The 27,151-nt window shown below is 57.5% G+C and overlaps 1 protein-coding gene across 5 annotated transcripts in view; it reads left to right on the top strand.

Annotated features, from left to right (window-relative positions):
- HPSE2 (heparanase 2 (inactive)) overlaps window positions 1-26,965 on the top strand; it is a 130,985-nt gene extending 104,020 nt beyond the window's left edge. For all 5 annotated transcript variants that reach the window (XM_068949940.1, XM_068949939.1, XM_068949938.1 and 2 more), the window contains 6 exons: window positions 2,731-2,824; window positions 6,073-6,179; window positions 7,397-7,511; window positions 24,110-24,255; window positions 25,285-25,431; window positions 25,515-26,965. In XM_068949940.1, the coding sequence (XP_068806041.1) occupies window positions 2,731-2,824; window positions 6,073-6,179; window positions 7,397-7,511; window positions 24,110-24,255; window positions 25,285-25,431; window positions 25,515-25,680 (775 nt within the window). In that variant the 3' untranslated portion in view covers window positions 25,681-26,965. The remainder of the gene's footprint in view (window positions 1-2,730; window positions 2,825-6,072; window positions 6,180-7,396; window positions 7,512-24,109; window positions 24,256-25,284; window positions 25,432-25,514) is intronic.
- The last annotated feature ends 186 nt before the right edge of the window (window positions 26,966-27,151 follow it).

Below are 27,151 nucleotides of genomic sequence, written 5' to 3'. Positions count from 1 at the left end.
TCCGGGAGCAAGCGCAATACAGCAATGGGCTTTCCAGTGCTGGGCCCAGGCAGTATGCATGTTGGAAAGAAATCACCCCTGTAAATGAGCCATGCTTCTGGAAAGGTGAAACCGTCTTTTTTTCAGACCTCAGGATACCAAGGGCAGGAATTTCTGAGGACCTGTCTTCCACTGTACTGCTTCTCCTACCTCTGTACCCGATGCCCCTCGTCACTCTGCAAAACCCCAGAACTGTCTGGAGGGCACAGGCTTTAGGAGGGAGGAGGATCTGTTTTCCATACCCCCATCCCAGGAACCACAAATCCTTTTCTGCTCAGAGGCCCAGGGTGCCACGGACCCCACCAGCTCTCCTGGAACTCATGGCAGGCTCTTGGCACTGCCCCCTTCCCCTGCGCAGCCAGGGCACTGGCTGTCCCCACCACTGCGTGCAGCCTGGTGTTCCCTCTCCTCCGGACATATACACCTGTCTGCAGCAGCATCTGTTTCCCCCTCGAGCCCATGCAGTGCTGAAAAAGTCTCGCTAGACTCTTCCGTATCGACTTCCTCACTGCTAATAACATGGAATTTTCCTTCTCTGCTATTTTTCCAGTGCCAGTGCCAAAGATGGTAGGGCGGTTTGCAGAAACCCTCTGGTTCTGAAAGCAGCAAAGAGATTTCCCTGCTGCCGCAGCACACCCAAAAGGGTGCAAGGGGCCCAGTATATGTTCTATAGGGATGGTGCTCCGTTGCCTCCTTCCTGAGGCCTCCTGCCCCCTGTGTGTACCAGCACCGACGGCTGCACTAAAGAGAGAAGGGTCTGTGTAGTTCTGGTTACTTCAGGGCAACCAGCCCAGCCTCCTCCACTGCTGCCGATCAGGCAGGACGTGGCTTCGGCAAGGGATCACAGGCAGTGGCTCGGCCTGGTGGTCCACCCGGAGCCACTGTCATTCCCATGCCACCTATGGCAATCCAGCACCAGGATGGCTCCAGCACACTCCAGGACTTGCTGTCTCGAGCAACTGATACATGCTGGAGATTTTGGGGGAGGAGGGTCAGAAAGTTTCTGTTGCAAAACTTATTTACTGGCCAGATGGATGTTTGTGGGTTATGTGAGTGCATGCTTCAGCAGAAGCCGTGGTATCACTGCACAGCTGGAAGGACCCTCTGGGAGATCGGCAAGAGATACTAGTCTTCCCTGCCTGGCATCGGAGACGCCAGTCCCACACACTTCTTCAGGAGGAGCTGTTTGGGATTACCTCCAAACATAGGATATTTGGACTGTGGGACAGATAATTTCACCTCATGTCCTGGAGACAGGAGACAGTATTCAGGCATTTCAAAGCCTTTCTCCCACACTTAGAGACAGATGATTCAAATTATGATTGGCAGCACTATAGCCGTGTTTTATATAAGCAAGCACATGGAGAGCAGGAGTCAGCCCTCTGTGTGGGAAACTGGCTGTGGCATTTCCATAGCAGAAATGGTTTCTGTGAGAGCAGGGCTTCCCCTGGCGATGGGGAACGCAGGTACAGGACATGGGCGCTTCTCAAGAGTGGGAGTTGTTTGTGATCTTTTTGCAGAGAGCAGGAATGAGGAAGGGGCAGGTTGTGCTGGGAGCAGGGCTTGCTCCCCAGTGTGCTGCAATGCAGTTATCCCCACAGCTGGGGACGCAGTGCGGCTCTCATGGTCTCCAGGAGCAGCCTCCACCTCCACTGTCCTATCTCAGGTGTGTCCTGCGCTGCCTGGCCAAGGATAGACAATTTTCAGAGTGTCTCAGAGGCTATTTCGCTGCTGTGGATCCTTCCCCTCCTTGGTGTCTGTTGCCTTCCTCCTTTGGCTAACGGGCCCTTCATTTAAGCCGTTAGATGTGTATCCTCTCTTTCTTTGTTTTGCCAATCATAAGAGCAGTCTCTCCAGTAGCAGCAATACTGGCTCCTAGGATGAAAGACTTCTCCATATTTTCAAAACAGGGTGCCCCTAAGGCAGGTGATAAGTACAGCTGTCACAAACATGGTAAGTCAAGAGCCTCTTGGCAGTGTTGCAGGCTGTGTGGGCAGCAGCCAGGCAGCACACGCATCCTCTGGGGTGCGTGGTGTGCGTGCCCATGGGAGCCGAGGGCACCCTGTGCTGGGGTCCCTTGGCAGCCCTGACTGCTGTTAGCTCTCTGTGGGGTGTCGCTGCTCTTTGGAGGAGCTGGAGGACAGAGCCTGCTGGCTCCCGGGCTCACGCTGCACAGCTGCTGCATTTCGCATCCACTATCCTCTCTGTCCTGGGGAACTGCTGCCTGCCTGGAGCAGCCAAGACTTGCCTCATCATTGAACCTGGGCCCTGCTAGCACGGGTATCATGTTAGAGGGTCCCTTTCTGCAGGGTCTCTGAGGCCAGCACACGAGATGGTCGGCAAAGCCTTGGTGGGTGTCGTTTTGCTCTTGGCCTTTTGCCTTGTGCCCCCAGCACTGCTTTCCAACAAAGGTCATGAAGCAAGGGCAAAGCTTCCCAGGGTTTCTGCAGTGTGGGTGCTCAACATTTAGGGTTAGTCCACCTCACTCTGCACTGCCCTCGCAGAAGGAAAGGGTATGCTGGACACAGCCATGGCCAGAGGGCCAGGGCTGGGAAGGCGCAAGGATGCTCGTGTGAAGCAGGCACTTTCTCTGAGCGGAGGAGTCCTGGGACAGCAGTGCGACATGAAGGCATGGTTTGGGACAGAGCTACTCCCAGCTGTCTGATTCTTTCCTTCTTATTTTCATTCCAGTTACTACATTGATGGCCGAGTGGCCAAAGTGACGGACTTCCTGAAAACGCGCCTGTTAGACACCCTCTCTGACCAGATCAGGAAAATCCAGAAAGTGCGTGAGTGCAAAGGGTCTGTGAGGGGTAAGCGGGGTTCACCCAGCTCGCTGAGGGGGCTGGCCAAAAGGCCAGCTTCACCGGGGGTTGGACGTGCTTGCAAGGGAGCTGGCACGAGCAGGGCCAGGGGATGCAAAGGTGGCACGGACCATGCTGCAGGCACAAGAGCGCAGCTGTGATGGGAGAGCTTGGAAAGGAGACCTACTGCTGGGGATGGCCAGGCTCCCAGCTTCCTTCCCAAATGCTCTAGAGGACGAGAGTGAAGCCCTGGCAGTGCTGCTGCTGGCCCTAGGCATGCAGTGCCTCGGGGGGCTGGCAGGAAGGGGAGCAGCTCTGGTCACTGGGCTCCAGCGGAGCAGGAAGGGCCATGGAGGCGTGCAGGGATGAGGGCAGTGCAGGTATGTCCCCAGGATGGCCAGGTCTATGGGGCGGGGTGCGGACACAGCTCCAGAGCAGCCCACTCTCGCCAGTCACCCCTCCACTCCTGAAGGGAGCATGAAGAGCAGGTGTTTTCTGTAACCTGCTCACTAGCAGGAGGAGAGGAGGGAAGGGAGCGGCCAGGAGGTACCAAAGAGGCCAGGACATTGCCAGTGCCTTGCCTGCTCAGGAGAGGTTTCATACTGCAAAATGTTAGAGCAGGGGAGCTGAGAGCGACCATCGAGTGACCACAAAATGATCTGAGAGAGTAGGACCTCAACACAGATCAGGCGAAACATTGGCATTCACCTGTGATGCCAACGCACGTGCTGCAGGGAAGGCAACCACGGGAGGTTTTCAGTGGTGTTGTGCTTGCCCTGCTCTCTACCAGTGCCTAAAATGTTACTTGCAAAGTTGTGACTGTTGCAATTCCAGGGTGGTTTTTGCTAGCACAGAATCAGGATCATTCTGAACAACTAGTTTTTTTTTTTTTTCCCTCCCCAATGATCATGTTTTGACTGTGTTATAAAACCCAGCTGTTGTTCACTTGCTGTGTCGGCGCCTACAGCACTGCCTGGCTAGCACAGTGCTCAGAAAGCATTCCTGTCCCTGCCGGTCGGGGAGACGAGGCTGGAGCTTGTAATGACTGTACTCGCACTCTGGCTGATATGGGGTCAGGGCTGTGGCCCAGCCTGCTCAACTGTCAGTCCCACAAAAAATAAGGAGCACCTATAAGCAAGGAAGTCTTTGGGGACTGGAGGATGCATCTGCCTGTCTGTCTTGTCTAGGGTTTCGTACCATACCAGTCACCGCACTGTCTTACTGTTGTAATTCCTGCAGGGAGGAACTGTAGCATGAGTAAACAACCCAAAGAGGCCCCAGGAAAGGGGATATGAGGGTCTGCCCAGCAAAACCGGGGGAGAACATCCGCTTGCCGAGTCCTCTAGTGCAAGCTGGGAATCATCCACGCATGCTCCCAGGGCTGGAGGGCGTCGCGGGGTGGCCGGCGGGATCGGCAAGGGGGCAAGAGAGAGGCTCTGCCTGGCCTTGATCCTGCCAGAGGGACATAACTGAGCAAAAAGCGGGAACACCGGTCACACCAATGCCACTGAGCTGCCTTCTGGCGAGGGGACAGGAGCCGCGAGGGCAGACGCGGCTGAGGGCTCACTGCTCTCTTGCCACAGAGGGACCATAACGTAGCTGCAGTAGGGCAGCCAGGGAAGCGTTGGCCATGCCCACTGTGCAGTGGGCATGGCCAGGTGGGAAGAGGCACAAGGACTCCCTAGACTTTGTCCAGTGACGGGCAGCAAGTAGGTGCCCTCCGCGAGGGTGTGTGGCACCATCGTGCCTGCAGAGCAGGAGCTGGTCTGCATGGAGCAGGAGCCTTGGCAGTGCCGCGGGGCCTGGGGAGAAACCTCCAGGGAGTGCCAGTGTGGCTGAGCAAAAGCACAGCGCTGGGTGCTAATAGCCTCCAGCTTGGCTTTGAGTATGTGCATCCTGCCGGGGCTGATTAGAGCAGCTGGGCTTGTCCACTTCCCTGTTTTATTGCTTCCTCTCTGACTGAGGAAGGTGGCGGGCTTAGATAATTATAGGCAGGATGCCAACACCTCTGGGGCTTCAGGCAGGGATATCGACTCTCGCAGGCTGTGAGTGGGAGGCAGCCCAGAGCTGGCGTATTTAACATCTTTGAGGGATCCCAGTCCATCCAGCACATTCCAGCATCCTGCACTAATGGGGCAGGATCCATCAGGCTGTGCAGAGCGCTCCCCGGGCTGTGGGGCTTGCAGACATTTGCTTGTGGGAGCTCCAAGCCTGCCCGGCAGCAGTGGGACAGCTGGAGAGAAGAAGGTGCTTCGTGTGGTGCCGGGGGTTGCTTTTATTGAGAAAGTGCAACTCCTGCTGTCTGAGCCCTCCCATCGTGCCTGGCTGCTCACAGAAGCTTGTGCGGTCTGTGGGAGTCCTTTAGGTGGAGGCCAAGGGGTGAGCCAGCATGCTCAGACACGCGTGTTGCAGCGGTGATGGGGACCCATCAGATGGCAGGCGTCATGCAGACTCTGCCTGCGTCTTGGAACATGCGCTGCTCTCTTCTCTGGTTCCTGCTGTGCCTTCTAGTGGCTCTAGGGCACGTCTGCACTTCTCAAGTCCTTGCTGCTTTTCTGCTCTGGCCACAGCACCAGAAGATGGAAAGCAGACAGTGCCAGAGGCAGGGGAGAGTGAAGAGCAGTGTCCTGCTACCAAGACACGGTCAGGGTGAGCTAGTGGCCCTGTCCAGGGCAGGAGGCCTTGTGCGGCGCCAGGGTCAGGCACCCTGGAGCTCCTCTGGTGAAGGATGGGTCTTGCAAGCCTGCAGGGCAGGGGCTGCAGCTTCCCAGCGTGAAGCACAAAGCAAGAGATCACTGGCTTGGCCTTAAATCACATTTCCATGAGAGTTGGAGGAGGAAGAAGCTCTTCCACGAAGGGCAGGTGCCAGCCCCTGCCGGTAGGTACAGTGCCAGTCTGGGTCACCAGCCAGTGTCAAGTAGGGTCTGCAAGAGTATGAGAGTACCGTGTGCCCTGCCTCATCAGCCATGCCTGCAGGTGGGAAACCCTTAGCCTCACTTGTCAGAGAGGTCTGGGCTTGTGGCACGGTGATGATATCTAAATGACTGATAAAATCATGCTCCGTGGCAGGGCTGGGAGGGACACTTGGCAGAAGGTCAGATTGTGGCTGGGTGGTTGCTCAGGTCACCTGCTGCTACAAGCTCTCTCTGGGGCCGGAGGACTGCAGTGAGCAGCGCTCATCACAGGGCACAGGAGTGAAGCCTGTTTGTTGCTTTTGTCTTATGCACAGGTAGTGAGCACATACGCGCCTGGGAAGAAGATCTGGCTGGAAGGCGTTGGAGCTACCTCAGCCGGAGGCATGAACAACCTCTCCGATTCCTACGCTGCTGGGTTCCTGTGAGTCACATCGGCGCTCGGGAGCTATAACTGCATGGGCTCTGCAGGCAGCATGCTGCACACTGCACGAAACAGCTGTCTGCAGCTGGGAGCGCCTAGACACCAGCACCCGCGACTGCTAGGGTACCACTTTGGTACAGCACTAGCAGCCTGGGGCACTCTTATTTTCTCTATAGCATCCATACTACCTACTGTCAGCTCTGCTTTTCTCTAGATGACGTAGTCTCTGGCCAAAGAAGCAGAGTAAGGATAGGACTGCTCCCAGTCCTGCAGGGCACGTGCGTCAAAGTGGAGGTGTGATCAAAGCAGGACGAAAGAGGCTGTTGGTGCTGGATCTTGGCCCTTGTGTCCTGATGTCCTCACTCAGGAGGTTCAGCAATGCCCGTGCCCTTGTCCTCACTCTCTAGTTTTTCTTTCAGGCTGCAGCCACAGCTCCTCTGGCGCGTTCACGCCCTCCCTCCCTCGCTGGGCATTTGTGTCTCTGCAGGACGCAGGGCCCAGCAAAGTGCTCGACAGGACTCTGGTCTGGAAACCATTTTCTCTCCTTCTCAGAAACCACAACTATCCCTGATTCCTGGGGCTTGTCTAATGGCGCAGCCCAGTAGCACGTAGAATCTGCTGCAAAGCCCCAGTTCGTATCTTCAGAGCTAGCCGTAATCCTGAAAGATTGAGAAAGATTACCCCCACTTTGGAGCGAGGTGTAGGAACATGCCTGAGGATATCTGGGATGTGGCAGGCTGAGATCATAAAGACATTGCAGAGACGGTGCGCGCAGAGAGGGGATGGTCAGGCTCCGTTTTTGGTAAAATGGCGAGCCTGGGTGCAGGGCTGGCAAGCAGTGGAGAGCAAGGGTGCGCGCAAGGCTTGGGGCGCAGGACAGCGACACTGGGGCTGCACGCAGGAGGGCTCAGGCGTGCTGTGGGGACGTGCAAGCTGGGCACGCGCAGCAGGCAGGGATGGCTGTAGAGGGAGGCACGCAGGCTTAGTGGGGGGGAAACTGAGGCAGGGGAAGGGGTGGCTGGCAGCTGCTTACCGCCCATCTCCTAAAGCCATTTGAAGGCTCTGGCTCATTCCCTGTGGAGCGCACGTCAGATCTGGTGCGCCGGCAGCGGCCCTGCGCACTTGAGGTCCGAGTGCCTGTGTGCTTCGGGCCGGCGGGTGCCGGGGGTCTAGCAGCGCCCCTGCGGCACCGTGACTCAGCTCTCCCCGGGCTCCAGGTGGCTGAACACGCTGGGCTTGCTGGCCAGCCAGGGCATCGACGTGGTGGTGCGGCACTCCTTCCTCGACCACGGGCACAACCATCTCGTGGACCAGAACTTCAACCCTCTGCCGGTAGGTGTGCCTGGGGGCATGGGTACTCGCACTGGCGATCGCGCCCCCCCTTCTCTCTGCTGGTTTTCTGGGGGGTGAGTTTTTCCCTTTCCTACTCACAGAAAAATGTGCTGCCTTTGTCCCTGACCCGTTTCACAGACTTTTGGCTTCGCCACAAAAACGGTCCTGCGCACAGTTGAGAATCCACTTCTCCTTGTGGCCTGTTTGAACTCGGCTTGAAAATGAATTTTTCCAGATCTGTTTCTTTCAATGTTAATAGGAGACATTAGTTAATGTCAAACACAACATGTTGAAGGCAGATGGGAGAGCATTACCTCTGTAGCTGAAGCTTCATCTAAGCATAAGCAGTAGTACCGGGGCCTCGGTTGCACAGGATGGAGGGTGACGCCACCGAAGGGGTGGCGAGGGCGCCAGCGTGGATGAGGGCCATGCAGCACAGGCCTTGGAGGGGTCGTATGCGAGGGCAAGGCCAGGAGACAGCCCCAAGCAGGGGTTTAGAGCCAAGACGAGGGGAGACGTTGCAGGAGCATGTTACCAGGCGGGCAGCAGATTGCTGGTGGTGCGCTGGCCCGGGGCAGGCAATGCTGGAGCCTCAGCACCTGCCAGCAGGTTTCTAGAAACCAAAGTGAAAGTCACTCAGAGCTTCAAGCGGAATAGCAATCCTCATCCGTGCACTGCAGCATCCCTCGCACTTCAAAAAGGCCTGGGCAGCTGGGGCTCCCAGCGCACGGCGTGCTAATAAAGAAACCGTATGTAGAGCTGCTTTAAAAGTAGCAGGTTTCCTTTTCATCTTTTTTGTTTTTGGTCTAGTAAATTCTCCACCTTGTAAGTGGAGAACTTGGCTGAGCAGAGGGGTGCTCTGCATCTCCCCTGGAAGGAATTTACAGGGGTGGTCCAGGGCAGCGACCCGGCAGACACTGCCAGCAGGTCCGGGAGTGTGTAATGGAGATCTGGGAATCATAAGGGGAGCCACGTTAGAGAGGTATGCATTTGATACGGCAACCCTGCCAGTTAAACCTGGATTTTTACATTGTGCTGGGATCTTGGGGAGTGACTGCAAGGGGTCAGAGCCTCGGGGAGCTGCATTTCACCATTGTCTCCTACCTACTCAGCTGGGGAAAACAGCACCCCTGTGATGTGACATCACTGAGTGTCAGGGAAAGACACGGTAGGTATCTCAGACACTAGGACTGCTTTAACCTTCCCAGCACTGTCTCACAAGCAGCTTCAGAGAGCAAATCCCTAAGCAGGAGTCCTTGATCCCCTGCTCGTGCTGTTCCAGGCTTCTCTGGCTGGCAGAGCACCTGTCCGCCCGGGGAGCCCTGGGCTGCTCCACGGGCACCGCTCTGGCAAACGTAGCCCTGGGCTACAGGGTGAATGGAGTCTGGCGGGCCTCGAACTTCATTTGAGATGCATCTGAGCCTAGGGCAAACGCTTGATGGATTTCTTCGGAAGAGCCAGTTCCTCTGGCTAAGCCGCATCCCTTCCATCCCTGGGGGCTTGGGGCCTGTTCAGGCTAGCGTAGCCCAGACCCTGCCTGCAGCGAGCGTGGGGGCAGCAGGCGGTGGGTGGCCCCCGGCCGGCTCTCCCAGCAGCACAGGCTGTACCTTCCGCTAAGTCCTCCACAAAGTGCTCGGAGCAGGCGTAGAGTTATGAGCAGGACTGAGGCCAGGATAGGAGGTCCAGGAGTAAACCTGGACTGTTAAAGACAATCAAGGTCTTTAAAATGGATTTTACTGTTGTTTTAAAGATAATTCTTCTAATAAATTAGACACCACCCCCTCTCATAGCTGTTTCCTCACTCTCCCACATGCTTCAGCATTGATTTGTTTCCCATGTTCCAATATCATGTTCCTGCACAAACTCTAATGTGTGCTTTTAAAACCCATTTCTCTCCCCTCCTGTGGTTTAAAAGAGCCATGGGCAGGTGCAAATTGCTGGAGGGTTTAAAAGCTGCAAACATGAAAAAGCCCAGCAAGGCCAGACTGTGACCTGGTTGGAGGTGTAGCGGCCGCTATTTTCCCGTGGGAGCTATCAGCGAGATGAAAGCAGCTGAATGTACCTGTGCGGGGTCGCCGCGCTGTGAAATCCAATCTGCTCATTAGCTGCCATGACAAAGACTTTTCCACATGCAGCCTGGGCGTGAGTCAGCTGGCTGCTGAGAGAAGGGCCGCTGCGCTGCGGGATCAATCACTGCTCCAGCTGGCAGCTTCTCAGGGAGCGGGAGGTGGGACGGGGCTCCCCGTAGGAGCCTTTCCTCTCCTCCTCCCCTGCCGCTGCTGGGCCGTGCTTGTCAGATAAGAGGATGGCGTGTTTCGGGCTCACAGATGCTGAGCTGAAGCTGATCCTCTCAACAGCAGTGTCCTTAGGCGCTGCTCCCGGGTGGCTGGGCTTTCCTGCCCCGTCCAGGGAGACCGCGGCCATGCCCATACAGCCCTTTTGCTTCCAAAGCGATTTGTAGTCTATCGCTGTATGGTTTACAGGCCTTGAGTTGGGCCCTTCGGACGCTGCTGCTTTTGCACGTTTTAGTACAGTCTCTGTTAACGGCATGTTACGGCGAATGGCATAGGGAAGCTCATAAAATGTGGCGCGTGCTATCTGTCTGGGGAATCGGGGATGCCGTTAGCAGGGGTCGCTCGGAGGGCATTGCTGGGGAGTCTCAGCTTCTAAATTGCCTCACTGCTTCAGCCTCTCCCCCAGGAGCGCACTGTCACGGGGGGATTAGTTATGTAAAGGGAAAGGAACAGAAAAATAATCGCGTAGCACTATGTATAGCGGAGTGATATTTGCTGTCACGGGCCATGCTCTGAACCAGCGATAAATATTGGAGAGTCAAGCGGGCAGAGCGCAAGGCTCGCTCTTCGGCTGCGCTTGGGCTGCTCAGGTGGGGCAGCCGGGGAAGGACACCTGGCCAGCTTGGGGAGCTCTCGTTTTGTGTTTTCTGAGGATGAGCCTTGACCTGAAAACAAACTTCTAAACTCTGGCCACCTTGGTGGGATATGCCAGAGGAACTGGGAATAACAGCTTGCAGGCAAAGGTGCAGTTAAGCCGCGAAAGGCAAGGTTTAAGCTGATCTGCTGCCTGTGCCCAGCGTTGCGACCCACAGTTGTGCTGCAGCAGCCCAGCTGTGTGGTGCTGCATGGTTCCCTGAGAGCAGTCTCCAGGGAGGACAGCGCAGTGGAGAAGTGCTGTGCCGCAGACTAAAATTAGGGAAGCGGTCAGATTTGTGTTGGGCTTTACGCACACAGCTATCTCACAAGCTAAGCAGTGTCTTGGGGCTTTTGGAGCATCCTGCAAGGGACGTGGCCTCTGTGCCCACATGCAGGCCATTTACTACATGATGATGGGAGCAGCTCTGTATGCCCTTCCTGGCTGCCAGAATTGCCTGTCCACCCTTTCCTTAAACTGATGTCATTGAAGTACCATGCAAGGGATGTGTGCTGCAGAGGGGGACAGCTGAGGCTGTCTCTGAGCTTCTGCACTGGGCAGCGTGCTTTGCTGGTCTCCTCTGCAGGGTGTGGATCTCTTGCCAGACTAATGGGGAGCAATACAGGAGAAACTGGGTGACGTGATGTTCTCTGGCCTGGGCATGGGCTAGGTCGGACTGGGGAGTGTAAGTGCTACTGCCAACCCTAATGCAACTGATCTCAAGTGTTTTAATGCTCAGTTATATGGAGGTAAATTTTTCATGTATCATTGGAGTGCTTTTTCTCCTTGAGCGGTCAGAGCAGCCACTTGTATAAAAGTTGGGGCTTAACCGCATGAGAAGCCCTTCAGTTTTTCAGAAGCCCTTCAGAAAAGAAAAAAACCTCTGCCACATTAGTCAGTCTGCCTGTATGCATCTAAACCCATCTGCTCACGTGTGGAAATGGGGAGTGCAGGAAACGAGGGGAGAAGCTGTCCTTCAGAGGGCATTTGAAATTCTTAGTTGGCTTTTGGTAGGTACAGGCTCATTTCAGGCATGCTGTGTACGTAGTACACGTACATTGTACATACAAGTGCATTGCGTAGTGTCATTCTGAAACAATCCAGAATGATACATTGCTTTTATTTTATTGGAGAGCCTCCCAGGTATGCATGAGCTATCTCTTCGGATTGTTTGACTATGTTAAACACCTTTTAAATGAGCTTCCACCTGGCACCGTGTTCTTTTATATCCATCCTTGATAGGTAGATGCTAAAACTTCCTTTCCAGAGCTAAGTTTAACAAGTGGTATATAGGGGTCTGAAAAAGGCCTAGAGGGATCAAAGGCTGAAGCGATGGTAGAGCCTATTTTCTCAGCTGCGGCAGTGAAAGACAGTATGATACTGCATGTGCATTGAAGGCATTGTCGAGGAAGTGTAGCAGCAATGCACAGGTGTGGGCCTGATGGTGCTTTGGTCAGTTGCTTGGAAGCTGCAGGTGTTTTTTCACCCCCTTTGCTTAGTCCAAGAGGGCTTAGGAACTAGATGGGAAAGCTGTGCTCAGTAACGGAGGTGGGAGTATGCTGGGCTCATGCTGTGTTTGTTGTCGGTGGTCTGTCCCCTCGCCTGGCTGGGCTTTCCACAAAACCCCACGGTTAAAGAGCTGGGTGCTAGGTTGCGGCTGTCCCCAGCATCCCCTGGGGACTTCACAGGGAAGAGCCGCAGCGTGAGCCGGGCCCTTGGGCTGTGCCTGGCCATTCAGTGGCCGGCGTCTCCTGCCTGACCCATCCCACCACCTTCCCAGCAAGGAATCGTTTGGCCCATCTAACTCCTCGAGCATAACGAGCCAAGGGGCCCCTGTGCCAGGTGCCAGCACAGAGGACCTTCCCCCAGGCAGGGCCCGTGGCCCCGGGCGTTGGGCTGGGCGCCCGCCGAGCACTCGGTGCCAGGCGAGGTGAGAGGGCCGCACGTGCGTGCTCCCTGGTGCGCTCGTTAGCCGAGCCGGCTTGGCTGGAAGCTCTGCTAATTGCAGCTGGAGGTAGGAGCCATCTCCCCGGACGGCGCCTCTCGCCGCCTCTGCGCTGCGCGGGAGAGGAGGCCTTCTCCAGGCAGGGGCTGCTGGGGGCCAGGCCCTCTCCCACCATCTCCCCTCTCTGCGCTGCGGGTAGCACAGCCAGGCCCTGAAGTCTGGAGGGCCATCGGCTCGCCCCGACCTTGCCGGTGGCTCCCGCCTCCCGGCAGGCGGCCGTGCACCCCGACTGCTCAGCTGGGCAGCGTCCAGCAGGCAAAAGAGGCAGCGAGCATCTGTGTGTGGAAGCGCAAGACGGAAAGCCCTTTCCTGAAAGCGCTTGCGAGCTCTCACCTCCGAGCCCAGCCAGCTGGCTTCAGAGCCGGGGGAATTCAGCCACGCTGCCTGCTCCGGCCCATCTGCAAGCGGAGCACTGAGTCACCGTGCCGCACAGACGCGAGGCGGCCGAACTGGCAGCGGTAGGGATCGAGGCTGTCGAATCCCCCCGTTGGGGATCCTCGGCTCTTGGGGCCGCTCTCAGAGCGTGGGTGTCGGACCGGGCTGCAGCGCGCCGTGCACCGCGGCGCGAGGGCGCAGGCTCGGTGAGCCTGCGAGTGACGGAGGGTGGGGAGAGGGAGCCGGTCCAATGGAGCTCACGCACACATGGAAACTGTTCCCTACGACCGTAAATCTGCAACGCGAGCGTCTGGCACCCCCAGCTGCCCCACAGGCTGGAGTACTGGTGCTGGTTTGAGCGACGCCTGCAGACAGGGAAGGGATGGAGAAGGCGAGGAACTGTTTGCAATGGGACAGCAAGCCTGGGGAGAGAGGGCTGAAATTCAGGGCAGTTCAGGTATACACGAGGGAAAGGCTCTGCAAGGAGACCTCCAGCCGAAGAGTGGCCCTCTGAAGGTCAGCGCAGAAATGGTGTCACACAGAAATTTCACAGCCAGCCTTGCCAGCGAGCACCAAAAGCCCTAGGTGGGTGCTGCCTCAGAGAGGCCTGGGAGACTGAGCAGGGCGTCCCCTCTGCTGCCTCCCCTGAGTAGGAGGAGAGCTGTGCACGTGTCCTCGCTCGTGCCCATTGCAAAAGATGATCTCATTGTAAGTAGCTATCAGAGTCGCTTTTTATATCTGAGCCGATCTGCAAGCAAGAACATAAATATGCCCTTTCAACCATGGTCGTACCGTGTCCCAGGACTGCAGCATCCTCTGCTCTCTGTACCCATGTTCAGTCTCCCAGGATCGCCAGAGGACTGCTCCGAGGCTTGTTTTGTACATAAACAGGGAGAGGGATCTAAAGCACCTAAACTCCACTTGCAGTCACAACGGGTTAAGGGGCCTTTCCCTCTTAGCGCACCATAAAAAAAGTCTCTGAAGCGCGTATGCTTGTACTCTCTCAAATCCATCAAAGTCATGCTGCTGCTAGCAGCTCTGGCACCCACCCACTGGGGCTGGGGGACATGTGCTGGAGCGGTGCTGCTCCTGCACTGGAAATTGGGGCAAAGACACACTCCAGCCTGGAGCAAGCAAAGCTGTAAAGCTGCTGTGCTGTCAGCCACCTGCTTTAACCAAACAGTTAATGCTGCCCAACTGGGCTCCATCCTGCCTTGTGCAAGCAGGGAGAGGAGACCTGCAGGGCTGGGCTGGGCCCGTGCTGACCTGAGACAGCATCCAAAGCGAGTGCTTTGCAGGATCCGGCCACCTCCGGATGTGGCAGTGTGAGCGTCTAGCTGTGTCTGACGTGGCGCAATGTCTCAGTGCCCTGCTGCTCCCCACATCCTGCATGCACAGCTGAACCTGTCCTCTCCTATGACAGCAATGCTTTAACTGTGGCTGGAGTGGTAGCAGCTGGGTCACCCCCAACAGCCCAACCTGCCACATTACCCATGAATTTACAGCAGACATCGCATCTTCCAGCCCCTCTCCTCCAGCTGCCCCTGTGCCAGAGCCAGCCCCTATCCATGGCGGAGCTGTGTTGGGGGCAGGCGCTCCCCGTGCCACTGCCAGGCTGCGGGGCAGAGCCAGGGTGAGGCAGAGCCTTGGCTCAGGGTGCACCACACAGAGCAGCACAGTGCAACACCTGGGCCACAGCTGGAGCGTGGGAGAAATCCTGGTCCCTGCCAGGGGCACGGCAAAGCAGCAGGAAGACTAGACTCAGCTCAGAATCTGCCCATAAGAGGGGTAGAAGCACCAAACGTACCCCGTGAATGGGGAGGAATGGGAGAGTCTGGGCTTCCTATGACCTTTCATTTTAACCTTTAAGCTGGCCCCGTCATTCGAAGGTAAGCTCCTCTTCCAGCTTTACCCTGTTAGGAATGGGCAGCTGATGAGCACCCCCGTCTCATTTCTCCTTCTCCTGCTCCAGCCATGCCGTGATGTTCCCAGGGGCATCCCACAGGCAGCAGCAGTTGACATTCAGCAAGGATGGGCACAGCCACTGCCCACATCTTGAGGGAGGCACTAGGCCATGCAGGTCACCAACCTGGCCACCTCAGTGACAGCAGAGCCATTCTGCGGCTATGGAGGAGATGGGTGGGCCTGCAAAGCCCTTCCCAGTGTGGTTGCATGCTTGCCAGCAGAGCAGAAAGAAATAGCACTATGGTGAAAAGTAGCAGAAGAATGGAAAATGGCAAAAGTTGCATTTGGTTTCCATCCCCTCTGATCCTGCAGCTCTGCTCCCTTTCTGTGGCCTCCATCGCCTGGGCCCTGTTAAGGAGAGGTGATGACAAAAAAAGATTTTAAGCCATTCCTTCATCTGCTCTGCTCCCTGGGAAGGTGGAGACCTGGTGCTCTCCAGGCCAGTTTGCAAAGGGCAATGCTAGGCAAGGGTGATCTCAAACACACCACACTGCAGAATGCCCCTGTGGACTCTCCTGTCCGTGTCCCCAGGGTTCAGTGGGGTTTGCTGTGCTTGCTGCTCTCACAGCATGAATTTTGCCTTGATGTCAATGCTTGGCCTTTCTCCAGGATGCAAAAAAAGAGCAGAGTAGACAGAGACAAGGGAGAGAGGCTGAGTGAAGGGAGTGAGGGGTGTAGCATGCGAGGCAGTGGCTCTGCATGGCTCTGCTTGGGGAGCTGCCAGCCCCTTCCCAGTGCCCCCATTTGCAGGGGTCCCCATACCAGCACAGCAGTGAAGGTGGCGACTTGAAGGCTATGGAAAAGGGCTGCTCCTCGGGGCCTGGCCAGCTACACCACTCACATGGCTTGGGGAGACCCCAGGCTGCAGGATGAATGGCTGGTGCTGGCCCCTTAGCTGGCTTTCCAGCAAGACAGTGTGATGCCCTTTTTCCTAGCTCTTAATGCTGAAATTCCAAGGAATAGGAGCAAGAACTGGAAGCAGGGAAGTTGCAAGTGAAACGAACCCATGCTCTAGTACTCCATGCCAGCATGGGACTTTGCTGATTGTTCCTAACAGCATGAGTCAGCCAGGCGCTGTGGTGCAGGTTTGCTGGGACACCTCATTGTGAAGGCACCTCCAGCCTCCCTACAGCCACCCTGTGTTCCCAGGTTTCCCTCTCAGTCTGGACACAGAGCTTGTGGTGCTGCTGACAGCTGTGCATGACGATCCTGTTCTCCAAGGCTCTGGTTGCGTGCACACTGGCAGGTTATTTGGGATCAGGAACGATGCTCCTGACTATCCCCACGTGCCATGCTTTGGGACTCTTTGCAGAACCATTGGAAAACATGATCTGGTTTCCTTTCCCTAATACTAATAGCTATTCAGTCTCCTGGACCAGGTGAGAGCCAGTTTAAATAAGCCTCCCATAGCACAGTGGGTGTGCCGCAGACATTGAGGCCGCAGTGTCAGTGTTTTGTTCTCCAGAGCTGCTCCTGCCCTGGCTCAGTGCTGCTTGCTAATGCAGCCCGAGCCCTTCCTTGTCATCCACAGCCTCCTCTTCCCTCCCTTCTCAGCAAAAAGCAAATGCTCACTCTGGCAGGTGGCAAACTCTGCATAGATGCCAGCATGGTGTTTCCAGGGCTTGCAGACAGCCCATAGGCCGTGTGGCCTCGTGATGCTGCCTTGGTGTCCTTCGCTCCCGTTGGGATCCATAACTGATCAGTGCTGCCAGCAGGCCATGACTGATGGAGGTGGAAAGGATTTGTAGGCAGCAGAGCACTAAGCAGCAGGGGAAGTAAACTGCAAGCAGCAAATAAAACAGGTTAACAAAAGTATTTGGAAGATGGAGCTCAAGAGCAGGACCAAGGATGCACAGCACCACCACCACCCTCAAATCTGCTGCACCCCTGGAGATCCCTTTCAGGGGAGGATCCTGTAGCAATACACAGACCAGTTCTAGTGAGTTTTGCGGGGATTGTAGCTCACATTTCCCTGCCCCTGATGGTCTGGAAGAGACAGGCAGCTGGCATGGATTTGCCAGCTGGAGGAAATGCCCCACGGGAGCAGGAGGAGGTGGCTGGCCTGAGGGTGCTGTGCTTTCCTGCAGATAAAGCTGGCTGGGCATGACACGAAGACAGAAGAAAATTGGGGTAAGAGTGGCTGCGAAACGAGACATGTACAGCTGTTAGAGCGGGAAGGATGAGGAACAGCACAATAGGTCCCATTTCCGAGGTGTATATGACCTTCTGAGAACAAAATCAGAGAGCCTGCCTCACAAGAGGAAACCAGACTAGGAAGGGTAGCAGGACGTAGCAAAAAATCCTTCTTCAGCTAGAGACAGAGGAATGGGAAGATGGGGTGCTGGAGGGAGGGAAAGCTGCTGGCCGGGGTCACCGATATGAGGACAAGTGCCTCGAGGAGAGGAGGAGGGCTGAGAGAGTAGGCCAGGCTGTGCAGGTGGGATTTGCCCACGAGTATCATGAGAGGGGCTGGAGCTGTCTCAGCGCTGGGAGTGGTTGTCTGAAAATTTGCAGAGAGCTGGGGAGACTGCAGAAAACTGGGGAAGGCTGAAGACACTGCTGAGCGTTACAGAGAGAAAACGTGGAATTAGGGAACTGCAGACCCTGTTCCAAATATCAGGTTTCAGAAATACACATGAGCAAACAATCAAAGATGCAGATGATTTTGTCAAGAACTAATTATATCCAAACCATCTAACCACCCCCTGTGTCATGACAGCAGGACCTGAGGAGCAGCAGCTCTCCAATATTTGGACTTTTGCAGGGCTTTTGTCTTGAACTGTAATCCGATCACCTGGTAAGGAAATACGGTTTAGGTGGAAGTAGTGCACAGCGGAGCCCGGCTGGGTGAAAGCCATGTGGGAGAGCCTTCGGCAGTAGCTCACCGACAAGGCGGTGGAGTGTGCCGAGCGGGGCATGGGGGGTGCTGGGAAAGACAGATGGGGCAGGGCTGTGCTGGCTGCAGTAGGTGGATTTTCAGGCCCTGGAAATGGGCATAGGGGAGTCAAAGGCGAGGCTGGGACAAAACCACCTGAACCCAGCACTTTCTCCTGACGCGGCCTGGAGCAGGCCTGGGGAAGTGGAGGGTTTTGCTGAGCCCCCCTGTGTGGCAGTGGCTGCCTGTGGGCTTTGCATCCCGGTATGCAGAGTGCGAAGTGCAGGGCAGCCCGGTTGCTCCACTGCGGGGAGCCCGGGAGAAGCGGCAGTGCTCGGCAGAGGAGATTTTAATGCAGACGCTCTCGGGCAGCCAGGCGAGCAGTTCAAGCAGAGCTATGTACAGCTACATCCCCTGGCTGGCAATGACTCTGTGCTGGCAATGCTGCTCCTGGCAGCCCCGTCTCCCGCTGGGGAAGGCAGCAGGGGCCACGGGGAGGCACTGCTGCGTTGCCCCAGGCCTGGCTCTGCCCCCATGCGGCACCACCCTGCAGCTCTGGAAATGATGGAGGTTTTGCTGAATGGCTCTTGAGTCCAGAGGGTTGATAATTCTGTGTTTAATGTTTCAGCAAATGTTCTCTTTGGGGAGAGGCTCCGTTCAGCTCTGTTTGTCACAGGACCTTGCACAGGAACCCCAGATTTGGGTCAGCAAGTCTGGAACTCCCACAGTACAAGAAGCCCATAAAAATTGCAGATAATGTTAAAAGCTGCATCAGTCCAGCGTTGCTTAAGCAACAGCTAGCAGTGTCTTGAACAGGATGTAAGGACCTCCACAGGGAGAAAGCTTTGGATACTAAAGATCTCTTTAATCTAGTGGAAAAAGAGAGAACAAGAACCACTGGTTGGAAGCTGAAGCCAGACAAATTTGAACTGGAAATAAGGAGTGGGATTGTTAACAGTGCGGATGTTTAGCTGTTGGAACAAACTCCATGGGAAGTGGCAGCTTCTCCATCCCTCTAAACTTTCAAAACCAGAATCACTACTTTCCTGGAAGACGCTCTTGCCAAAAACAAGCCATCAGGCTCACAAGAGGGGATAAAAGAGCAAAATCCTCTGTCCTGTGATATATAGGAAGGCAGACTAGCTAGATTAGCCAACGCTTATCTCAATAAGGGTTGATCGGACTGTGTAAAACTGCAGATTAAGGTGCAGGAACAGAGAAATATAAAACAGGCTGTTGAAATTTGAGCATGCCTAAGGGACAGAGGAAGAGTTTAGTCAGGTTCAGGACAGGGCAAGAGAAAGAGGATGACGGTGAGTGGCAGCTAGTTAGCGCTGCTGGTGGCATTGCGGGGGCGCGGGGCCATCCCCAGCACGGCTCTGGCAGCCACAGGGAGCGAGGTAGGCAGCCCCCAGGCAGAGTTCCCCAGAGCAGCCACAGCGGGAGCACCTTGCTGTACATCTCGCACAGGTCCCTACAAGCACGTGAGGCTGTCGGACACGCTGGAGGCTTCCCCAGCCAATGGGTCGTGCTGCTCAGCCCGCCGCAGTGCACATCCCCAGGCTCCTCTGTGCTGGGCTGTGCACCAAGGGGCCAGCAGCATGCGTGTCTGAAGTTCAGCTGCCTCTGCTGGTTACAGCCCCCGGGAGACTGAAAGGCCTAGGATCTGCTATACTAGTTTTCTGGTTATGGCAACATCTTCTCACATGTGGTTAGCGTGCAGTTAAGCAAACTCAGGCAGGCTGTAAAGCTGCTTTGCTCCCTCGAGGCGGGACCGTGGATACACTCCTGTGCCCCTTGTAATGGCTCTGGAGGCAGGAGGATCTGGTTAATAGGTCTGTCTGAAGGCCTAACAAATCAGCCTCATTTCCAAAAGCTTGAGTTTCTAAAAGCTCCTGCAATGAATTAAAATGTGCAAAGAGATAAAATGGGAGCCTCTGGGCTTTCCCTGTCTAATGGAAAGCTCTTGGGCCTTCGCTGGCCCCATGGCACTCAGTAGATATGGCTGGCCTGAGTTCTACAAATCAACTCACTTGAGACAACTGCCCTTCCTGCCCGTAAATCAGCTTGGCTGGCCAGGAGACCTCCTGAAGTGCAGAACGGCTTTCTTTGTTCAGGTGCTCTTAGCCGGCAGCTCTGCCGAGGGCTGTAGTGGCAGCACTGCTTAATGGTTCCGCAAAGTAATTAAAGCAAGAAAGCTCCTTCGGTTCCCCAGGGACTAATAGCGGACCAGATTCCTTTCTGTTATTCCTCCTCTAACGTTACAGCTGTATTACTGGCTCCGGCCTCACAACAGAAGCCCTCTGCGACTCCAAAATCCAAATTCTTTCTGAGGTTGTGTTGGTGAGAGCCGTGCACCTAGCCGGGGAGCACCACTCACCCCTCCAAGCGGGGCTGCCTCCACCGGGCCCCCGGCAAGCTTGCTGCGAGGTGCCAGCTCTGCTGGGGTGGGCGCTTATCTCTTCAAGGAGCGTCCATCACAGGGCCGTTCTCAGCAGGAGTTTCTGCATGGGAGGGACCACCAGCCGCTGCCAGGCTGGGGGCCTGGGGAGAGGTCATTTATCCGTGGAAAAGCCACCCTCGTCGCTGAAAAGATGGCTGTCAGGAGTAACTTTTTCCCAAGCTGGTAGCTATTTGAACAGGAAACAACCAAAACGAACGATAGCTGCAGGTGCCCAGCCACCCAGGAGCAAGCCCCTGATGTGATTTTAATCAGGGTTCACTCATCCAAGAGGTAGGAGGCGTCCTGGAGCATCAGCCCAGCTGGAGGGAAGTGCCCGCACATGGCGATTTTGTTTTCGTCACACTAGGTGCATGTGTAATTCATCATCCAAATACCCAGTGTCACCAGCTCCTGCTAATTTATTGCAAGTAACATGATTTTGGCCCCTGTTGCAAGCAGTCTTGCGATGACGCGAAAAGCTGCAGCTGTCTTCAGCGCTTTTCTGCAGTAAGCCGAATAGCTCGAGTTCCTCAAGGCCTGAATTTGAAAGACTCTTTTTCCAACCCATGGGTCATTTTTCTGGCCCTCCTTCGAACTCTCTTTGGTATTTCCACATCCCTCTTAAAATGTAGACTTCAGATCTATTGTGAGAACAGACTTGCCAGCAAAGCAAGGTAAAATTGCTGCTCCCCTCTTGCTGACACTGGAGGGACGTGTCAGTCCCCCTAGTCCCAGCGCTGCCCTGAGAGACCATGCAAGGCAGTTTGCTGTCGCGGCGCCCAGCCCTCTGCTAAGCCACAGCTTTGGAGACAGCCTCCCAGCCCGCGGCAGATGCTGCGTCCTGTCTCCAGTGCATTCCCTGCGCCAAAATCCTTTATGCTAAACTGCGGCCATCTCACACCTTGCGGAGTAGCTCATCCTGTACTACTGTTCATTGCCTGACCTGTCTCGTGGCCTCTGCAAATGTTACTTAGAAAAACTGTGTGCTTTAGCTAGGTCAGAAGCTCACAAAATGTGGCAAATGCTTCCGAGAGAGACAAACATCCCTCTTTGTGCCCAGCCCATGCCAAGGCCAGGAGCTGCTGCACCTTTGCTGCCACTGAACAGCAAGATGCTCGTTCTGTGTTGCCGGTACCCAAGCAAAATGTGAACCGCTCCTCTGGAGCAAGGGTAGGGACAATAGACTGACAGTGACCAAATGCCAGTGCGGGGAGACCTTGTCGAGTTACGCCCCCCAGTGCCTCCACACTAGCTGCCACAGTGCGAGCTCTGGCTCCCATGAGAGCTCCTAGGAGCACTGCAGGAGAGCAAGCTTTTGCCCGAAGTGCCGTTTGGAAGAGTGTATGCTGAAATGTCAGATTTGGCAGTAACCGGGGCATATCATGAGGCTGGGCAGCCTCTGGCCTATTCCAGCTCTTCTTCCAGGTGCCTGGTGGGGCAGAGCCACAGTCCCACACCCTCCTGTGCAAGGAGGGGACCCTGCAGTGTTGCAGGGACACGAGCCCTGCCAGTGCTGCTCACTCCCCAGCTTTGCACCCACCCTTTGCAGCTTGGGCCCTGAGGGGGGACCACCTCACCACCTCAAAACCAGGGGCACCTTTTTCTCAGGGTTAATACTTCCCAGGTGTGATCTGTCCCCTCAATTCGGCAAAAGGACGTGGCTGAGGCAGCAGCTACCCGTTGCTGGTACGGCCTGTGAGCAGCGCACAGAAATGCTGCAACGTTTTCGAGCCCATGAGACTATCAGAAGCCGTCTGTGACTGGTGGCTTTGTAACCAGGACCTTAGGAGGGAGCCCCAGCCTGTCACTTTGCTGCTGGGCTGGGGCAACCAGCAGCTCTTCTGCCTTTGCAAAACGTTACCATCAAAAGCTGTGACAATTCATTTGACCTCTTGAGGGCAGAAGGAAGCAGGAGTCGAAGAAGCAAACCCCCGAGGCCCTGCTCTGCCCAGAAGGGCTGCTGAACTGCGGAGCCGCTATTACCAGCTTCACAGATAGGGTCCTAACAGATCCCCCAGCTCAGCCTGGAAAAGAGCTCCTGAGACCTGTGCTGAGATTTCAAGGGTGGCCATGAAGTTCCCAAGGAAAGCCTTTGATTCGCTGGCTGTATTCTCTATCACTCCCATAAATTCATGGGAAAAAGCATCTTGTCAGTGGAAATGTGTAGAGGCGGAGAGAAACCCCAAGGGGGCTGCTAGAAAGAATTAAGTGTCTGAGCTAACAGGTAGCTCGGGGCACTGAACTCATTTATTTTCATCTTACAACCTTGGGGCTAAACACTGCAATCTGTGTTCACCTTTGGCCTCGCTATAAACTAACGTAGTTATTCGTCTGTAACGACGCCTGCTCACCGGCCCGGTTTGTAGCAGGAGCTGACAACACGACGCGCTCCCACGAACGCGCGAGCAGGGCCGCTTGGCGCAGCCCGGCGAGGGCACGTGCTTCCTGCCGACAGGACACGGCCAGGAGACATCGGTCGGTGCGTGCGAGGAGACAGGTCGCCAGGGTGCGAGGCAGCACCGCCAGCCAGCAGAGATGGGGACGGCAGCCCCCAGCAGCGACGGCAGGCGGGTGGCGTCGAGCCACCTGCAGCTTGTCCTCCCGGGAGCTTCGGCCTCGTGGGCTGAGCCTCCTCGGGGTGCACAAGTGGGGTGCGCGCCTCTGCCTGCGCCGCCGCATCTCCGCTGGGGCCTTGGGTTTGCAGAGGAAATATGTACTAGACTGGTGTGGCACAAAGCCCCACGGTCGGGGTTCAGTGCAGTGAGAGGAGGGCAGCAGGAAGCTTTTCTTCCGGCAGCTCTGTGGCTAGAGCTTACCTAGAGCGAGGGGAAGTGGGCTTGGATCTCCCTTTGCCGGGACAGCCTGGCGCTGCTAGAAAAAGGTCTGCTTTGCAGCCGAAAACGCAGGCTGAATTGGGCCGCAGAGGAATGCGGATCGGTGGTCTGGCATAGCATCCTCCTGCGCCTGGTCTCAGCCTGGGTGGCTGGGGTGTGTTTATCCAGTGCGCTCAGGCAGCACCCCGTGTGCTCAGAGCGTTTCCCCACGTCACCCCAGGGCGTCCGGAGCGGTGGCAGGGAAGGACCCTCGCTGTGCAGAACGGCAGGCAAACGCCCGAAGCGTGAGACTGCCCTTTCCCTCCCTACAACCCTGCTTCCTTTACCACACACCTCCCAGCTTCTGCAGCGGATGAGCGGGGGGCCCTGCAGACGGCCGCGCAGCCTCGCCTCCCTCCCCGGGGCTGGGGGCCCATCCTGTGTGCCGAGCGAGGCCGTGCCCTGCGGGAAAAAATAGTATGCGGTGACGTAATTAAAGGCTGCATCATTAACGCAGGTGTGCAGGGGCTGAACGTTTCCTATTTCTTGAGTGCTTGACTTCCCCACCTGTGTTCTTGGGCGCTAGATTCCATGGCAGGCTTTGAAGCAGCAGCAGAAATGCCTCTTCGGAGCACCCAAAGCAGCGGGGCCGCCAAAAACGGCATGCCGTGTACCTAGTTTGAGGGCACGGGAGAGCTCTGGAGTGCTCCAGCCCCAGGTAAAATAGTGGGGTGGAGGGAGACCTGCGTGCTTGGTGAAGGCACAGTCTTCGGAGACGTCGTCATCATCGTCATGGTCATGTGTGCGTCAGCTGAGAGGGTGCAGAAGTCTGCAGCTTGGCTCGGTCCAGGTTCGTGGGAGCAAAGAGGGCATCTGCTTCCCGCAAACCCCGCCGCCCAACTGACAGGAGGTTGCAAAAGCTCCTTTGGAGGCAGTCAGCGTCTGTTAGCACGGGCAAAGCAATGTACTTTTTTCTTAATCTCTTTCCTGGAAACAGTAATGTCATTTTGGCTCGAACTACACAAAAAAAGCCCAACCCAAGGTAAACATCTGGCACGGCAAATTTTCATCCCAATAGCCAAAGTTTTGCCAAGTCGTAAGCGGTGGAACCAGTCTCTCCTGGCCTGGCGCTGCCAGCTCCCGCTGCGAGTCGCGGGGACCGCTGTGCTGCTGACTGTCCCCTCTGCCCCGCAGGACTACTGGCTGTCCCTCCTCTACAAGCGCCTCATCGGCCCCAAGGTGCTGGCCATCCACGTGGCCGGCCTCCAGCGGAAACCCCGGCCGGGCAGGGTCATCCGCGACAAGCTCCGCATTTACGCCCACTGCACCAGCTACCACAAGTGAGTCGCGGAGGGGCGAGGGAGGCCGTTTCGGAGGGGGGACGCTGCCGGAGGGCCGGGCAGGGAGGGAGCCGGCGGGCTCGCCAGGGGCCGCGGGGAAGGTTTGCTTCCCAGGGGAACGACCCGGGCGCTGCTCTGGCCGCTGTCGCGGCGGAGGGAGCGAGCGGGACAGGAGGCAGCGCCGAGGAAAGTGGCAGAAAGCCGGTGCCTGGGAACGGGGACGGCCGGGGACGGATGCGGGTGGCCGCCGGACAGCCCAGCAGCCGAGATCAAGGGAGTGGATTTCACCAGGGGCCCCCGGTCGGGTTACGCGCCGGGCTGCGCTCCCCCCGGCTGCCGGGGAGCCCGGCCTGGTTATTGTTTCGCTGATAAGGTCTTTCAAAGCGGCCCAGGGCGGCCGGGGGGGGGGGGGGGGGGCGGCCGCCTCCTCCGCAGACACAAGTTCCTATTGTGGAGGAGGAGAGGCTGTTTCTTTACACAGTCCAGATGCTTTCAACATGCCTCCAGCTCGGTAGGAAACCTTGTCCAGGAACTGACAGGTGCAAAGTGCTTTATAGCCTTTGTTTGGGGCTGTCTGATTCGGTAGGGACAGAGGGATCAGTGTCTGGACCTGTCAGTGCCCAGGGCGGTGGGGAGCAGACGCCACTCAAGCACCGAGCCCCTCTCGTTCTCAGCCTAGCAAGTACCTGGGGGAGTTGCCCCCGGGCCCCTCATCCCCGCTTTAGGCAGCAGTGCGGGACCCTCCCCTCGAGCTGTGCCATCCCCGGGCCGTCGGCAGGCAGGGTCCCCTCCACGCGGGTACGGCACAAGGCAGGGTAGGGGAGGTTGAAAAGGTTTCATTGCAGAGCTGGGCCTCGCAAGGAGGAGGTGGCATCACCTTGCAGAGGGCAGCTGGGACGGTGACGTCCCCTCCTGGCAGCGGCCCGAGGCCGGCTCTTGCACACAGACCCCCAAATCCTCTTCTTGGAGGCAATGCTCCCCCCGCATGTGCCAGCACTCCCCTCACTTTCCACTCTCCCCCTATTGCAGCCACAACTACGTCCGAGGGTCCATCACCCTTTACATCATCAACCTGCATCGCTCCCGGAAGAAAATCAAGCTGGCGGGGACGCTGCGGGATAAGATCGTCCACCAGTACCTGCTGCAGCCCTACGGCAAAGACGGGCTCCACTCCAAGTAAGTGCGGTGCTCCCTGCCGGGGCTGGCACCCACTCCGGAGCCCCTGGCACCACGGCGTTGATGCTCTTCTGGTCCCGCAGGTCGGTGCAGCTCAACGGGCAGCCGCTGGCCATGGTGGATGACGGGACCCTGCCTGAGCTAAAGCCTCGTCCGCTGCGGGCCGGCCGCACGCTGGTCATCCCCCCGCTGACCATGAGCTTCTACGTGGTGAAGAACGTGAACGCGCTGGCCTGCCGGTACCGATAGCCCGGCCCTGCCCGCAGCCAGGAACGGACCCACCGGCCCCGCTCCTGCCCTCCACGCGCTCCCCGGGACACGCTGCTTCCTCAGCCGCCTTGCACAGCTTCGCAGCCACGCCGCGCGGACGCGGCCTCCCCCTGCGGGCACCACGCTGCGCCCTCGGTGCCCCGGGATGCCCTCGGCTGCGGGCCAGCCCTGCACCTCTCCGGAGCAGCGACGGCGAAGTTCAGCTCCGGCCTGGCCACCTCCAGGCTGGAGCGGCACGGCAGCGAATTCGCAGCGCCCACGGGGAGCAGCCGTGCGAGCTGCTCGCAGCATCGTCACCCCCAGGAACCAGCGCCCGCTGGCTGCCGGGGAGGGCTGTGGGGGTGCCGGGCCCCGCTCCGCTCCGGGATGAGGGCAGGGCTGTGGGAATACAGCCCTGGACTGGCACCATCTCCAGGTCCGACCTGCCCCGCCGCCCCTCACGGTGTCACCCTCCACCAGCCAGGCCCCCCTTTTCTCTGCAGCTTGCCGGGGAGCTTGGTCGAAGTCAGGCCATGCCGTCTGGGAGGGGGCAGCCAGCTGCCCCGGGCACCTCTTCCACCCCCATTCCCAGCTGGGAGAGGGCAGCAAGGCCCGGCCGGTGGTGGCCAGGAGCGGCCGGCGCGTGCAGCCACCTCTGCCGGCGCACAAGCGCATGGAAGCAGCTCCCTCTGCTGCCATGCGGCTGCTGCATCGCCCTCCGGCCCGGCCCCGCTGCCAGCGCAGGGCTGGGGCAGGCACGCAGGAGCCCGGGGCAGGCTGGGCTGCCCCGCTGGCCCGGCAAGGCAGAGCGGGGGGGCCTGGGTGGGGGGGCTGGGGAGGCACGGGCTCGGCTAGCCCCCGGGGTGGCCCTGGGGTGGCCTCCGGGCTGCCACGTCAGGGACCCAGGCTGGCCTGCGAGGGCAGGCGGTGGCATCGCCTCTCTGGCCCAGGGGTGGGGTGGGGGGCAGCGGGTCCAGCACCAGGGGCAGGGCTCTGGGGGGTCTATTGCTGTAAATGTTAATTATTAAATTATATGCCCTGGAGCAGAGAGCTCTGGAGTCTGGAAGCTGGGGCCAGCGGGGCACCCCGGGGCAGAGGAGCCCTCCTCGAGGCTTCTGCTCTTCCTGGGGCAGGGAAGGGCAGCGGTACAGGTGTTAATATTTCCTTCCAGAACAGAGATTTTATTCCGAGCATGAGCAGCCGGGGCCTGCTGAGAGCCAGGCGCTGGGAGCTGTGATGCAGTGAGATGATATTTGAGATATAATAAAGTTGGGCTGTCACCCCAGGCTGGCCTCCTCTGTCCGCAGCAGGGCGCAGGGGCTGCGCGCAGCCGGGGCTGTGCCGGGCACCCGCCGGCAGCGGGGAAGGGGCCCGGCACAGCCTCGCCCCCACCGCCGCCTCGCCCCGAGCGACCCCCGGTGCTCCGGGCCGGGCCGGGCCGAGCCGGGCGGGTGCAGCGCCGGGCCCGGCC

The sequence above is a fragment of the Struthio camelus genome, chromosome 7 (genome assembly GCF_040807025.1).
Source record: "Struthio camelus isolate bStrCam1 chromosome 7, bStrCam1.hap1, whole genome shotgun sequence".
Classification (NCBI taxonomy): Eukaryota; Metazoa; Chordata; class Aves; order Struthioniformes; family Struthionidae; genus Struthio; species Struthio camelus.
Note: the sequence above shows the minus strand (reverse complement) of the source record. Positions and strands in the feature narration are given on the sequence as shown.